This window comes from Ipomoea triloba, chromosome 9, assembly GCF_003576645.1.
Source record: "Ipomoea triloba cultivar NCNSP0323 chromosome 9, ASM357664v1".
Classification (NCBI taxonomy): Eukaryota; Viridiplantae; Streptophyta; class Magnoliopsida; order Solanales; family Convolvulaceae; genus Ipomoea; species Ipomoea triloba.
The window spans coordinates 14901726-14916258 of NC_044924.1; the positions used below are offsets into that span (position 1 = coordinate 14901726).

Here is a 14533-nt window from a genome sequence, read left to right on the forward strand (position 1 = left end):
ATTTAAGTATGTTTAAAGTAATTTTAGATGTAATTTGCTTTAATTTTGTTAAAATTATGCTTTATGTACTTTCATTTTTATTTAATCTATGTTCAATATTAGTCTTGTTTTAATCGTCTTGATAAGATCTTTCAAATAATATAATTTATTTTTAATAATATAAAATTATATTACCATATTTTAATGTATAATTGTATTACAAATAGGAATTGTATTATTATATTTTACAATATTACGCAAACCTTAATAGTATAGAAGTGTTTTGGGTGGGAAATTAAAATTGAGGATTTTGTTTTTATTAATAATATAAATATAAATATAAATTGCTTTGATGGGAAATATATGTAGTGTATTATTATGATTAGTAATTTTATTTTAGATTTGTATTACGAATAGGAACGTACATTTTATTAGGAATTGTATTACCATATTTTAATGTATAATTGTATTACGAATGGAAATTGTATTACCATATTTTACAATATTACGCAAACCTTAATAGTATAGCAGTGTTTTGTGTGGGAAGTTGAAATTGAGGATTTTGTTTTTATTAATTGTATTACCATATTTTATAATATTAATCTGTATTACGAATAAAAATTGTATTACCATATTTTACAATATTACGCAAACCTTAATAGTATAAGAGTGTTTTGGACTAGTAGTTAAAATTGAGGATTTTGTTTTTATTAATTGTGTAGGTGTATAGATAGATAGTATAGATGAGAATAATCACACTTCTAATAGTGAAGGTTTAAAAAAATATAAATTTTTGGTCATAGATTTGAACTTTAGTAGTGAAGGTTTAAATTCTTTGAGACTGAAAATGTTTGAAAATATAAAACAAATATTAATACATTATTTTGTAAAAAATTATGAGTATTTAAAAAGAAATACTTTACTTTTATATCGACCCCATTAAAATCCCTATTGCTCCGTACATCTCTTCTCTTGTTATCCTTCCGTCAGTGTCTTTGATTCAGAGAAGATGCCCGCACCGGCGTTGGACTCTCACCACGATCTTCTCAAACTGGTCGGTCTTTATGTATTCATTTGTGTATAGTATTATGATTCCCTAGGTTTAAGGGTTAGGCGAGAGAGCGAGAGAGATTATTGTGATGATTATCTAAATAATTAATGTGTTTCCGATGGAACAGGTGAGGGGTGCATTTGCGGAGCTCAATAATATCCCTGCTTCTCGAGTATGTAATTTCTTCTGTTGATTTATTCTTACTTTCTGCATTAGCTTCGTTATGGAAACAAGCATGATGTTTGATGAGTTCTTCGGTCAGTTTATCTAGTTGATGTAAATCTTGAATAATAATGATGATTTTTCTTATTTTCCACTGCCAAACATAACTGAGCATTTTGGAGTTAATCGTGATTGTAAATTTATAATTGCTTTAACTGAAGGGTTGAGTATTGTAAGCTTGAGAATTTGAAGCTTGTGGTTGCATTTTAACTGAAGAATGGCCTAGAAAGAATAGGAGAAGCTAAAATTATGGATGGGTTGATAGGTTTTCTTGGATGCTCTCTGCTTTGGTGCATTTGGAATTTATCATTATACAAGACTACAAGTTTTCCTCTGACTATGCATTTAGAACTTAGAAGTATCATAAATTTAGATGTAGTTATAGTAGCATTCAAGTTTGATATCAGAGTGTTGCTGGCATAATTATGATTATCACTAGATTGGCAGTGATAATGATTGAGAACCTACATGATGCCTTTCATTTGTACCTAATGCTTTTGAGATACTTAAAAATTGATTCTTTAATCAACAAAGAACGGAGGTGATACTAATTAGGACTTAGGCAAGAAGTCAGATTATGTATTTAGTATGAAATAGCAAGGCAGTGTTTGCTTGTATTGATTTGGTGTCAGGTGGCTATGCTATATGCTTTCAATGTGAATTTTTGTTGGTTATTGTTTATACTCTCCTTCAAATCCCAGGGTTAGCATATGACCAGAAAATGAGGAGAGAAATTTGTCTTGCTTCTAACCTTGGGAAAGGCATGGGAATTAAACATGAATTATTACCTTCTGCAAGGGGTAATGCATCCAATATGTGGTAGATATCCATGCAAGGAGGCCCAACATACATGCATACATGCATTTGTTCCATTAATAATTGACTTTATACATTACTTTGGATTTGCTTATGGATTTGTATTTATTTCTGAATGCCAGACTGTCTTCCAGAGAAATGGGAACCTATTTTTCCATACAACTGCTCAGAAGGCAACTTCTTACAGGCAAAGTAAGAACTTTATCCAACTTGAGCCATTACTCTTTTTGTGTATGTGTGCGTTGATCACTCTGAACTTGATTAAACTTTTCTCGCTCTATCAGTTAATTTTCCTATCTCAGTTGATTAACTTCTTATGGCTTGTGTAGCTAAGAATCGAAAACTCATGGCATTCATGATTTTTGCCATCTTTATGCTTACTATTAATGGAGTTCTCTCCAAATCTCGTCGCCCGATCTCTGTAAGTATTTTTTTTCTTGTCCTCAATAATCACTTTTAAAATCATATAATTTTCTATTACGGTTGATTCTTAATTTCGCATCCCCATCCATTTTTAATTTCCAACAGGAGATGGAGATTTGGGAGAAGAAGAACAAATGCTATGCCGACATTGAGAGGTATTTATAGTCGAATACCAAATTTGAAAATTTTGAAATTCTGCAAGTTCTGATTTTTCTGGTTTACTTATGAGAGATTCAGAGACCATGTGAAGATTCTTTAAAAATAAAGATTAGTTATTCATTTATTTTAATTGGACAGGGCAATTCTTCAAATAAAGAGAGTTGAATCTTGCTAATGTTGTTCTTTGTGGATATTTTTCTTATATCTGAGATTCTGTGTATTTGTAAGATAATAATGAAGAAAATTGACGCTACTTTTATTTATTTATTTATTATGGTGTAATTCTAATTGACAAAGTAGCTACTGAAAAGAGAAGTTTGAATTTCTCTAATTAGTCTTTTTCTATTCTTTAATTTAAAAGTGGACTGTGGGGTGAAAAATGCAAGACTTCAATGGTAGCGAAGGAGAACTGTGCTCTGCAATGCTTGTCACCAGTTTGTTATGAGCTCATTTATGAGAGTGATCCAGTAAGTGTGACTTAATTCTTATTTTCCTTCATATTTAAGCTTTTATGGTGTAACATTATTTGTTTGTGTGTTTGGTGTGTTCTGAATTAGTTGGAAGAAGGGGAGAAAGATACTGTCAGGAGTCAAGAGTACAAGTACTGCATGCACAAGTATAACTCATACTATCTGGTTTTTTTTCATGCTTCTCCAAATATAAATCTTGTTAGTTCTTGATTGTATATGCTATTAGATGTATTATTCTGATTATGGAACTTGGGACAGTTAAATGAAAGAGGAAAGCTAATGATTAACAAGCTGCATAAAATAGAATTGGTTGTTTTTCTATTATTCAACTTTTGCTTCCAGTTTTCTTTCATTTGTTCTTTGGTGGAGTGAGTAATTTTTTACTGATTACTAGAATACTAGTAGTGATGATTACATGGAGCAAAAGAAAAATATAATCAGTAATAATACTATATTTCTGTTGAGAATTGCTGATTACCTAATGACACTGAGACCTGTTAATTGGAATATGGGAATGGAAAACTAATGATGGTGACTGAATATGAAACATGATGACCTTAAACTTTTAAGAGTCATGATTGTCTTGAATGCAAAAAGTTATTTTTGATGAAGAGCTTGCTTGAGACTTGTTCAATTCTGAAAGTCATGAACCAAGTTGACAGTTTTCTTGGGTGGCTACCTCTTGGTTTATTTATCCAACTCAATTGTAGTTGACTATATGGTATCATATCATGCATCAAACGATTCTTTTTATTTGCATGGCAGGGTCTCTCTTGGAGAGAGTTTGGACGGCATCAGAGGTTCCTTCAGCTTCTAGTTTCATATGCATCTTTACTGCTTACTCAGAGAGTCAGAGCTGCTGAGATGATTGCGCGGTTAGGATATGCTGATTAATTTTGTCTAAATAAGAGGCATGGCCTTCATCTCACATTTCATGCCTCCTAATGCCAGATGCCTTGTGATAATGTATGTTGTAGATATGAACTGGTGAAATTGAGAGCATTGGGGCTCTTTTGCAATATTTTTAATTGTTCTCTCCCTCTCTCTTGTGAATAATCCATTTCGTTAGTTTGATACTTGTATTTGATTTTTATATCAAATCATGTATTATTTGGCATTACAATGATAATATCTTGGTAATTTGTGATAGGGATTGTTAATTTTTGTGACAATTGCTATAAATTATATTATTATTTAGTAATAATATTTGGTGAGAAAATTTGGTATGATTGGCATTTGTTACAACCTGGGACTCAATATAGATTTGCAGAACAGAAAGGGTAGGGAGATTTGAGAAGAAAAGAGGAAGGGAAACAATAGAACGGAGAAAAGTATTAAGGTTTTCATTAAATACAAAAAGCATAATAATCCAATACGAAGAGGCTGCAAAGCAAATACAAATTTGAAATAGAAAAGGACAAAATGTGACAACTCAACAATAGCTTGTTGGACAGTTGTGCAATGGTCAAGGCTAAGGCTATCCTTACCACTACAAATATCTCTTACTTTTTAAAATGGATCCTATTTTCACATCATTAAATTTGTAAATTTTTTAATATTTATTCTACATCTCTGCAAATCTCTCTTACTCTAAAAAAAAGGATCCCACTTTCATATTATACTATAAATATAATAATAAAATAATATTAAAAGAAATAATAAAAATTAACAAAAAAGGAAAAGGTGAAATGATTGGCAGAAAAAACTACCACATTGCTTCTCTCTCCACTTGCTAAGTTAGTAATTTCTCTCTTCCATTGCAATCCACGTAGGCTGAAAATAAAAAAGAAAAAAGTTTCTGGGATGAGGTTAGTCTAAAAAAGGAAATGGGCAACATAATCAAATTAACCGATACTTGTCCTACGGACTTCAATTTTACCTCAACTGTATTCTATTCTAGTCTTCTTTGTTCGCTTAACCCCATTCATTACACCCCCTTCAATTTCAAGCTTCAATTGAACCTCATTTCCATTCTATTCCAGTCTTCTTGGTTTCTACCTTATCCACTTAGCCCATTCATTACAACCCCTTCCATTTCTGTAGATCCTTGTCTCCAAGGATAAGAATGAGGAAATTGCTTCTTAACATGGTAGTAATTCTCCGAAGTGGCTTCCTATAGACTACATTAGCCCATTGAACCTGATGGTTTTATTGGGACGGAGTCCACCATAAACTGGGTACAAAGAGTATAGACTACATTAGTCCATTGAACATGATGGTTTTATTGGGAATGAGTCCACCATAAACCGGGTACAAAAAGTACAATAGTACTATACGGTAGCTAGGCCCGTAAAGGATGGGCTACTAACTAACTATGCCGTGGGCAAGAATCGAACCCGAACAATTAGGTTGAAAGTAAGAACCAAGGACCACTAGACTATAGTGCTTGTAGTGTTCAGGCATGTCCTTGATGAGAAGCTAGGCGCCTTATTTATAGTAATTCCCTCTTTCTCTAGGTCATCCACGTGTACGCCTCACGATCTTGCTACGTGGTCCACGTCCACACCTTGCACCACCACCCAACACGCGGACACCCCTCCTCGTCGCACCACCGGCCCAACAGCACCCCTCTACTGTTGTTTGGTCTTCTTGATCCGTCCACATCCCAGCCCAATAACGCAGGCCCAACAAGTCGCAACCCATACCCAATATCCCCATTACGAGTAGGTATCTTGACACTAGAGGAAGTAGAAGTAATTCTCCCACTCATTTTCAAATTCAAAAATAGGAATCAGTTATGCCTTGAATTTCAGAACTATCCACCTTATTTAAAGCAACCCCCTCTCACCCTCCATCACACCACATAATTCCCTCTGAAGAATACACCACCACCCCATGCTTTCATCGCAACTTTCCCACCGCCAACCGTATCACAACCGCGCAACTATGCCACATCACCGTCGCCATCATGCCCTAGCGCCACCACAGCCACGCCACAACGCCACCACTGCCACGCCCCGTCACCACCACGCCAGCCTGCTGCCCCCACCACGCTAGCCTGCTACCACTACCGCACCAGCTCGTGCCATCGTCTCCCACTGCCACCATGCAACACCAACCACCCCCCTCTACCACCTTGCAAACCCCGCAGCTTCCCATCCGCCTCTCGTCACCACACCCCAACCTATCCCCCACACCCATCCACCTAGGTGAACCCATGGTTACCTCCCCTCCTAACGGGAGCCTTGGAGTTTTTGGGGTCACTCGTTCGCCTTTCACGCCTGCTCAAACCTCACATTTTCCCACCCTCATACATACCACCATCAACCCCTTTCAACACACCACCTTGGTCAGTAGGTCATTGCTCATGTCTAACTATTCCTCTAATAACCCCACCCAAGGTCGAAGCTTGGATCCCACAGTCCCTCGTAGTGTTCGGTCCAAACTCACTCAACAAGAATTGAATTCCTCAGATGAATGGTTGGGAGAGGGTGCAAATGATGGTTCCACGCGATAATGAAAACATGGTCGAACTTCTTGATGGGGGAATAATGGTTATTCACTACCACACGATCCAAGGATGCCTACAATTTCTACCTCATCCTTTGACACTAGTGTTCCTCGCAAGGCACAACATTGGCCCACTGATTCATCACTTGCTTCATCACTAGATGCCGTGAGGCTAAGGTAGCTCCTTCCCTATCACTCCTACTGTATGTGTTCCATGTGAGTCAAAGCGGACCCTTCCTCCACCTCCAACCAGTATCTGGGTATTCCTTCATAACCTCTCTACCCCCTCTACTCAAGAATTTGAAGGAAAAGTTTGTATATCTGAGTTTCACCATAGGGGGGTCGGGATATGGTTTTAGTACTACTTGGGTACAGTTTGTTCCCCCCTTCGCACCACCATCCTACGAGGGTTTAGATGCTGACAGAACCAGGTTGTGTGCGGATGGCCCATTCGACCACCACAGGTACCATGACCCCTTGCTAGTCAACCAGCTCAGCGATGGTCCACCTTTATATAAGTTGTGCTTTGCCTTCTGCTTTCCTTTCTTCTCTTTGATCTCCGTTATCCAACATTGGTTCTCTAACTCGTACACGTGAATGTGCAGCCCCCCTCTCTAGCACTCCCAACATGCTCAGGGTGTACAACACTCGAGGCAGGCCTGCTGCGTCCAATACTCAGTCGGGTGATGATGAGTCCTCTGTGGGCGTCATAGCAGACCCCACCCTTGACGGTGCAGATTCTAATGTTCTCTTCTCTCCACGTACGACATTGCCCTCGAACTTCATCACCATCAGTAGCCCCCCTCATGCTCCGTTTGTAGAAAGGCAAGTTAACCCTCTCCCCCGCCCTGTCTCTTCACCTAGTGAGTACGAACCCTATGACCCTCTGCTCGCGAGAGGCCACGGCGAGACGTCTGCCTGCCTTAGGCCACTCCGCCCCTATCATCCCGATCATATTAACTTCATACGCCGCGGGGTGCGAGAGATGGCACTTTCACCCACGCAGTTTTGGATGGATAGCAATCCCATGGATGCCTTGAGCTTGCACCTAGTTGAGGATCTCATGAATGTAAGTACTTTTTCGCATCTATCTCCTTCGCCTACTCAAATTTCCTTTCTTATTAATCTTCTTGATTTGTGTTACTACTTAGGCCTCTATGCAAGCCATCAGGCTTCAATAATGCTTATAGGAAGCTTCGTGGGACTATGCCGATTCGGAGGGAGCACTCTGTGAGCTAGGCGACCGTCATCAACAACTTCAAGAGGTGCATGGAGCGGTGCTGAAGGAGTTATAGGCCCTTAAGGCTGCCTATGCAGCCCTAGAGCATGCCCACCTAACCTTGCAAGAAGAACACAAACGACAACGGGATGCACACACTCAGGCTTTAGAGAGTGCCATAGAAGATTGGCAGGGCACACATGCCAGGTTTGCTTAGGTATTGGCTATCTTCTCCAGATCGTTCTGACCCGAACATGTGGACATCATGGCATGATGGCAAGATTCCCATGACTATTAGGCCTACGTAGGTCATTTTCTTGTGCAGGTTCTCCAAGAGTGGGCGGTGACTTCTGGGGTAAGGCCGCTATGGTGCCAGTGGCTGAGGTTTGGCTGCAAGACACAGACGAGGAACACGCTAGGATTGTGCGAGAGTACGAGGCTGCCTTCTACATGGGGCAGCGAGACATGCATGACTAGTTGTATGGGAAGCTGCGCTGCCGATTCGCATCCTTTAACATTTCAGGATGGAAGTTACCAGATTATCTCCCTCTCTGTCGTCCTCATGCCTTTGCCATGCCTGCTTCGACTACTATTCCTGTAGACGACTTCCTTATGAGCCTTGAGAGAGCTCCGGCGGGGGTGATGTCTTCTGTGGCTCTGCCTTCAGTTCAGGCGCGGGAGCGTGGACCCGTCTCACAACCTCCATTTTACCTCAGGATTTGGTTTCTCAGGCTCAGAAGCGGCTTCCATAGCTCTTTAGGTATTCATGTGATAGCTTATAGCGATAGTAGTTTTTAGCTTAGCTCGATGCTACCTCGATTGTCTTTTCTGTTTTGATCATTTTTTCTCTTTTACTCCTTCGTGTGCTTTGTAGAGGTATTCCTCATTTGTTTGAGAATTGGCTTGGTTTGACGTTAAGTTAATAATGAAGTTGCCTTTCATCTGCGCTTATCTTGCTTCCTTAGTCCAATCTTCTGAGTCTACTTTTTCTTTTCACTTACCCATGACCCCGATGCCTGTCATCTCCTTTTTTTTTAGACCCATATGCCTAAGTAACCTAGACCACCTACCCTAACTATCATTTTTACAAAATTGTAAACATTCATTTTAGTGACAATTATAATCAACATCTCATATATTGTCTTGCATTCATATAATTTAAATTATCGATTTAAATAAACAATTTCAACATTCAATTATATATGCATGAACATCTCTTATATAATCTTGTATTAATATACTTTGAAGTACTTATTTAAAAATAAACATTGAGCATTATCCTATTCGCGCAATGCGCGTGAAAAAAACTAGTAATATAATAAAGTAAAATAGAGTGAGGAACTTAATTATGCCAAATTTGATTGGGATGAGGTTCAAACCTAAGACCTTTATTATTGAAATCAATGAGTAAATTAATAATAATTGAGGATAAATTTGAAAATCTCGAGGAAAAATAAAAATCTAAACAATCTAAAATATCCATTTGATTTAATAATTTGACCGTCATTTTTTCTTCCCATTATAGGACGAGTAATACTACACGTACTCCCACATTCTACTCCATTTTATACACCATGTTTACATGTCACTCTTTGATTCATTCAAAAACATGTGGGCCACAGTTTTTATTACTTTCTTTTCATCTTCCTCCAATAAAATCAAGACATGTGGCGGGAGTTTACTCCCTTGGAGTACATATATCATTTTCTTTATAGGACTAACTTTTTTTTTTTTTGGCTCTTATTAGTATAGTAGATTTTGTTTCATAATTTACACCATTTTTTTGCAATATTTTAATTCATATAGAATAATATTATTTAAAAATCTTATGTAATAATAATAATAATAATAATAATAATAATATTATTATTATTATTATTATTATTATTATTATTATTATTATTATTATTATTATTATATATTTTGTATCAGGGAATATATGTTTTTAAAACATATATTTCATTTTTATTCCTTAAACCAACCAAACACTGAAATAACATTCCTAAAATTTATTCCTTCACTGAACCCACCAATGGAATACAAATCCTATTCTTTCATTTCGTGAACCAATGTTGTAAGATTTAAAACAATTAAGGATGTTGTCATGTACGACTTTGTAAGGTGGATATAATAATTTGATTTATTATTATTTAATTGTAAAAATTAGAAGTTGGGGGTTCAAAACCTTAATTCTCCTGGATAAATGCATGATCTAGTATTAGATGTTCTAACTACGTATTTGTCAGATTGTCCTGGCTAGTTTTATCAAAAAGAAAATTAATTTTATGTGCTAAATAAACTGTCAATTAGTATTTTAAAAAAATATTTAAGACAAATTTTTGTTTGCTTACATTAACAACTATTTTTTTTAGCATTTTTCTATTTTATATTAATAAGCGTCACTAAATGTCTTTTCCTATTTTATATTTTAGTATTTCAGTAGAATAAAAATATTAGTCACTTTTTACACTTATATACCAAGATTAATGAGTAGTTTGGTGGCAAAGAACTAACAAGTTTGGTTCACGAAATAAATTTTAAGGGAATAGAAATAATATTCTATAATGAATGGAATAGGTCAGGAATAGAATAACAATTGTATTCTATTGTTTGATTCGCTGAAGGAATAGACTTCAGGAATGCAAATTCAGTGTTTGGTTGGTTTAAGGAATAGAAATGGAATGTGTTTAAAAGACATAAATACCCCTATATGAAAAATTATTATTATTATTATTATTATTATTATTATTATTATGATATATGAAAAAAATATAAATTATATATGAAAATATACAAGTTATGAATGAATGAAATTCTAAGAGCCCTAATCTACTATATGTCCCTATGGATATAAACGAAGATATGTGTTTATTATTATTATTATTATTATTATTATTATTAATGAATTTATGTATATACTTCAATGAATATAATACATTATATAAATGCATATGTATTTAATTAATTACATTTCAAAATATATATATAATGGTCAATAATACAAAATGGTATTTTTGGTATTATAGTATAAAAGCTATTCCCAAATACTTGAGAATAGCTAATACTAGGGGTCCCCTAAGAATGATTATTCCCCTTCAAAGGGAATAACTCATTTCCAGGAATGCTATTCACAGGAATAAAAGGACAAACCAAACGATGGAATAGGTCTATTCCGGGAATGGTATTCCATTCCCAACCTTTTCCGTGAACCGAACACGCTGTAATTCTATTATCCAAGAGGTTAAGGATTTGAATCCAATTTTTACAAAATCTTAAATGGCAATGTCATTGTCACGTATGTGGACAGACTTAACTGAAAAAATAATCTAAGGGGGGTGTATTCAATCAAGACTTTTAATGACTTTCAAAGACTTTTAAAGTGATGGATTTTAAATGACTTTTGTAGAATCTTTCTAGACTTTCTTAAAATATTTTAAACTTTCATCAACTTTGTAAAAGTTTATAAAAATTCGTAAAACAAACATTTATAGACTTTCAAAAACTTTTTCATGTTTAAAAAGTCTACAAAAATCATTAAAACTCTAAATCGAATACACCCTTACAAACACCATAACTTCTATTAATACATTATTTATAATTTTATTACAAAAATATATTTTTATAAATCATAAATGAATTAATATATTACAAAAAAAAATATTAAATGTCACAAAAATAGAGTATATTATACACAAAGAAAACTCTAGTACATAATAAAAAACTATTGAAATGGAGATTTGAAAACAAGAGTAAGAATATAAAATCAAATTGCAGAATGCGCTTACCGATTAGAGTATATGTGCCTTGGTTGGTACTAACTCATGCCATAAAATTGTTTGTATCACTAATAAAGTTCATGGGAATATGAAATATAATTCCTGGAAGGATTAGATGCTACATAATATACATAAAAAAGGACAAGTCATTACTACTAAGCAAACAATACTATTGCATGGTATCAGTTTTAGGTTTCATCATGCTACTAAGGGAGTGAACAATCAATTGTAATACAACATATAATGAACTACTATACACTTCAATTGCTGCGATTAGCGGTTTACAACTACGATTCAGCAAAGAATTGATTTTAGGTTTAGGTCTAAATAATTCAACATGAACAACAATGCACGAAGGTTTCTCTCCACCATAAACCAAAATATATTATTAATTGGAGAGAGAAGGGAATGTTGGAAAAAGTTTGTAGGAAAAGTTGTGAAAAGTTTGGGGTTGCAGGTTGGATTTCATCTATTTATATTAATGAAGATAAAGTTTACAGAAATTCTATTACGATAGAGTCTATGAAAAGTAAATAAGTTTTCTAAATTGAGCTCAAACCCACTTCTATCATCATGTAAGAGTGTTAATCGGGAAAACCGGGTGCCACTTAACTACAAGGTCTTTGGCAGTCTTTGAAAGTCTTAAAAAGTTATTGAATATTTGAATACATCCCCTAAAAATACTTTTACCTGATTTGATGTATAAATCGTAAAAACCAAGGGAATTAAATACAAATTCTACATTTATATTGACCCCATTAAAATTCCTCTTTTTTCCTTTAACCTATTATACTCCTTGCATCTCTTCTCTTGTTATCCTTCCGTCAGTTTCTTTGATTGATAGACGATGCCCGCGCCTCCACCGGCAACTGCAAGCTCCAGCTCTCCGGCGTTGGACTCTCACCACGATCTTCTCAAACTGGTCGGTCTTTATTTATTCATTTGTGAATAGTATTATGATTCCCTAGGTTCAAGGGTTAGGCGAGAGAGCGAGACAGATTAGATTATGGTGATTATCTAATGTGTTTCCGTTGGAACAGGTGAGGAGTCACGAGGTTGCATTAGCGGAGCTCAATACTATCCCTGCTTCTGGAGTATGTAATTTCTTCTGTTGATTTATTCTTACTTTCTGCCTTAGCTTGGTTATGGAAACAAGCATGGTGTTTGATGAGTTCTTCGGTCAGTTTATCCAGTTCATGTGAATCTTGAATAATAATGATAGATTTTTCTTATTTTCCACTGCCAAATATAACAGAGCATTTTGGAGTTAATCGTGATTGTAAATTTATAATTGCTTTAACTGAAGGATTGAGTATGGTAAGCTTGAGGATTTGAAGCTTCAGGATTAATGTGGTTGGATTGTAACTTTAGAAGGCCCTAGAAAGAATAGGAGGAGCTTAAATTATGGATGGGTTGATAGTTTTTCTTGGATGCTCTCTGCATTGGTGCTTTTGGATTTTATCCTTGTACAAGTTTTCCTCTGACTATGCATTTAGAATTATCATAAATTTAGATGTAGTTATAGTAGCATTCAAGTTTGATATCAGAGTGTTGCTGACATAATTATGATTATCACTAGATTGGCAGTGATTATAATTGACAACCTACATGATGCCTTTCATTTGCTTAGATTCTGTCAATTGTACCTAATGCTTTTGCGATACTTAAATATTGATTCTTTAATTTCAAAAAAAAAAATTGATTCTTTAACCAACAGAAAAGGGAGGTGATACAAATTAGGACTAAGGCAAGAAGTCAGATTATGTATTTAGTATGAAACAGCAGGCACTGCTTGCTTGTATGGATTTGGTGTCATGTGCCTATGTTCTATGCTTTCAATGTGAATTTTTGTTCGCTACTGTTTATAGTCTTCTTCAAATCCTAGGGTTAGCATATGACCAGAAAATGAGGAGAGAAATTTGTCTTGCTTCTAACCTTGGGAAAGGCATGGGAATTAAACATGACCTTCCGCAAGGGGTAATGCATCCAATGTGTGTTAGATAGCCACACAAGGAGGTCCAACATACGTGCATACATGCATCTGTTCCATTAATCATGGACTTTATACATTACTTTGGATTTGCTTATGGATTTGTATTTATTTCTGAATGCCAGACTGTCTTCCAGAGAAATGGGAACCTATTTTTCCGTACAACTGCTCAGAAGGCAACTTCTTATGAGCAAAGTAAGAACTTTACCCAACTTGAGCCATTACTCCTTTTGTGTATGTGTGTTTCGATCACTCTGAACTTGATTAAATTTGTCACTCTGTCAGTTAATTTTTGTATCACATTTATATATGTTGTTTGTGTTGTACAGAGCAATTGGAGATGGCCAAAGCTAAGCTGCAAAAGCTAACTTCTTGATGTTATCAAGTGTTTTTTCATGGTTTGGTTGTAGCCAAGTGCAGTATTTGTTATATTTGTGAAAAGTTCCCTGATGAACATGTTTGAAATGTTTCAAATTGAATTTCACAAGTCCTTTGATTTATTGAAAAGCTCGCTGCTGCTGTTGGAAGGTGTGATCTGGGTGAGTTTTCCCTTGTCTTGTCAATGGTGTATCCTGGGGTGTAAACAAATCAAATAATTTTGATTCGATTCGTGATTTGAATTCGAATAGTTATATTCGAATTCGAATATTTCGAATCCGAATTCGAATACACATTTTGATTCGAATGTTATTCAAATCCAAATACAAATCAGGATAGATTCGATTCGAATAGTATTCGAATATTCGAATATATATATATATATATATATATATATATACTAGTGTTTTACCCGTGCGCTGCACGGAAAAAATTTTGTTATTATGAATTTAAATAAAAAATTTAAAAATATAAATATATTAAAATGTACAATATAATAATATAGTTGAATTTTCATATATTTGGTCAAGTATCTATTATCATCGCATACAAAATTAAAATTTTATATGATTAATATAATCTCTAATCATGTACATATTT

At 35.1% G+C, this 14533-nt stretch overlaps 2 protein-coding genes across 2 annotated transcripts; both read left to right on the forward strand.

Moving 5' to 3' along the window:
- Nucleotides 1-928: 928 nt before the first annotated feature.
- On the forward strand, nt 929-4321 carry LOC116030290. Its single transcript, XM_031272499.1, has 8 exons — nt 929-1033; nt 1158-1202; nt 2191-2260; nt 2398-2489; nt 2597-2646; nt 3012-3117; nt 3208-3266; nt 3886-4321. Exons 1-8 carry the CDS (start codon nt 989-991, stop codon nt 3935-3937), a joined length of 519 nt encoding a protein of 172 aa, XP_031128359.1. The 5' UTR covers nt 929-988; the 3' UTR covers nt 3938-4321.
- An 8019-nt stretch (nt 4322-12340) lies between these two features.
- LOC116030440 lies at nt 12341-14089 on the forward strand. The gene is made up of 4 exons (XM_031272690.1): nt 12341-12487; nt 12606-12659; nt 13681-13750; nt 13885-14089. Exons 1-4 carry the CDS (start codon nt 12413-12415, stop codon nt 13929-13931), a joined length of 246 nt encoding a protein of 81 aa, XP_031128550.1. The 5' UTR covers nt 12341-12412; the 3' UTR covers nt 13932-14089.
- Nucleotides 14090-14533: the final 444 nt, after the last annotated feature.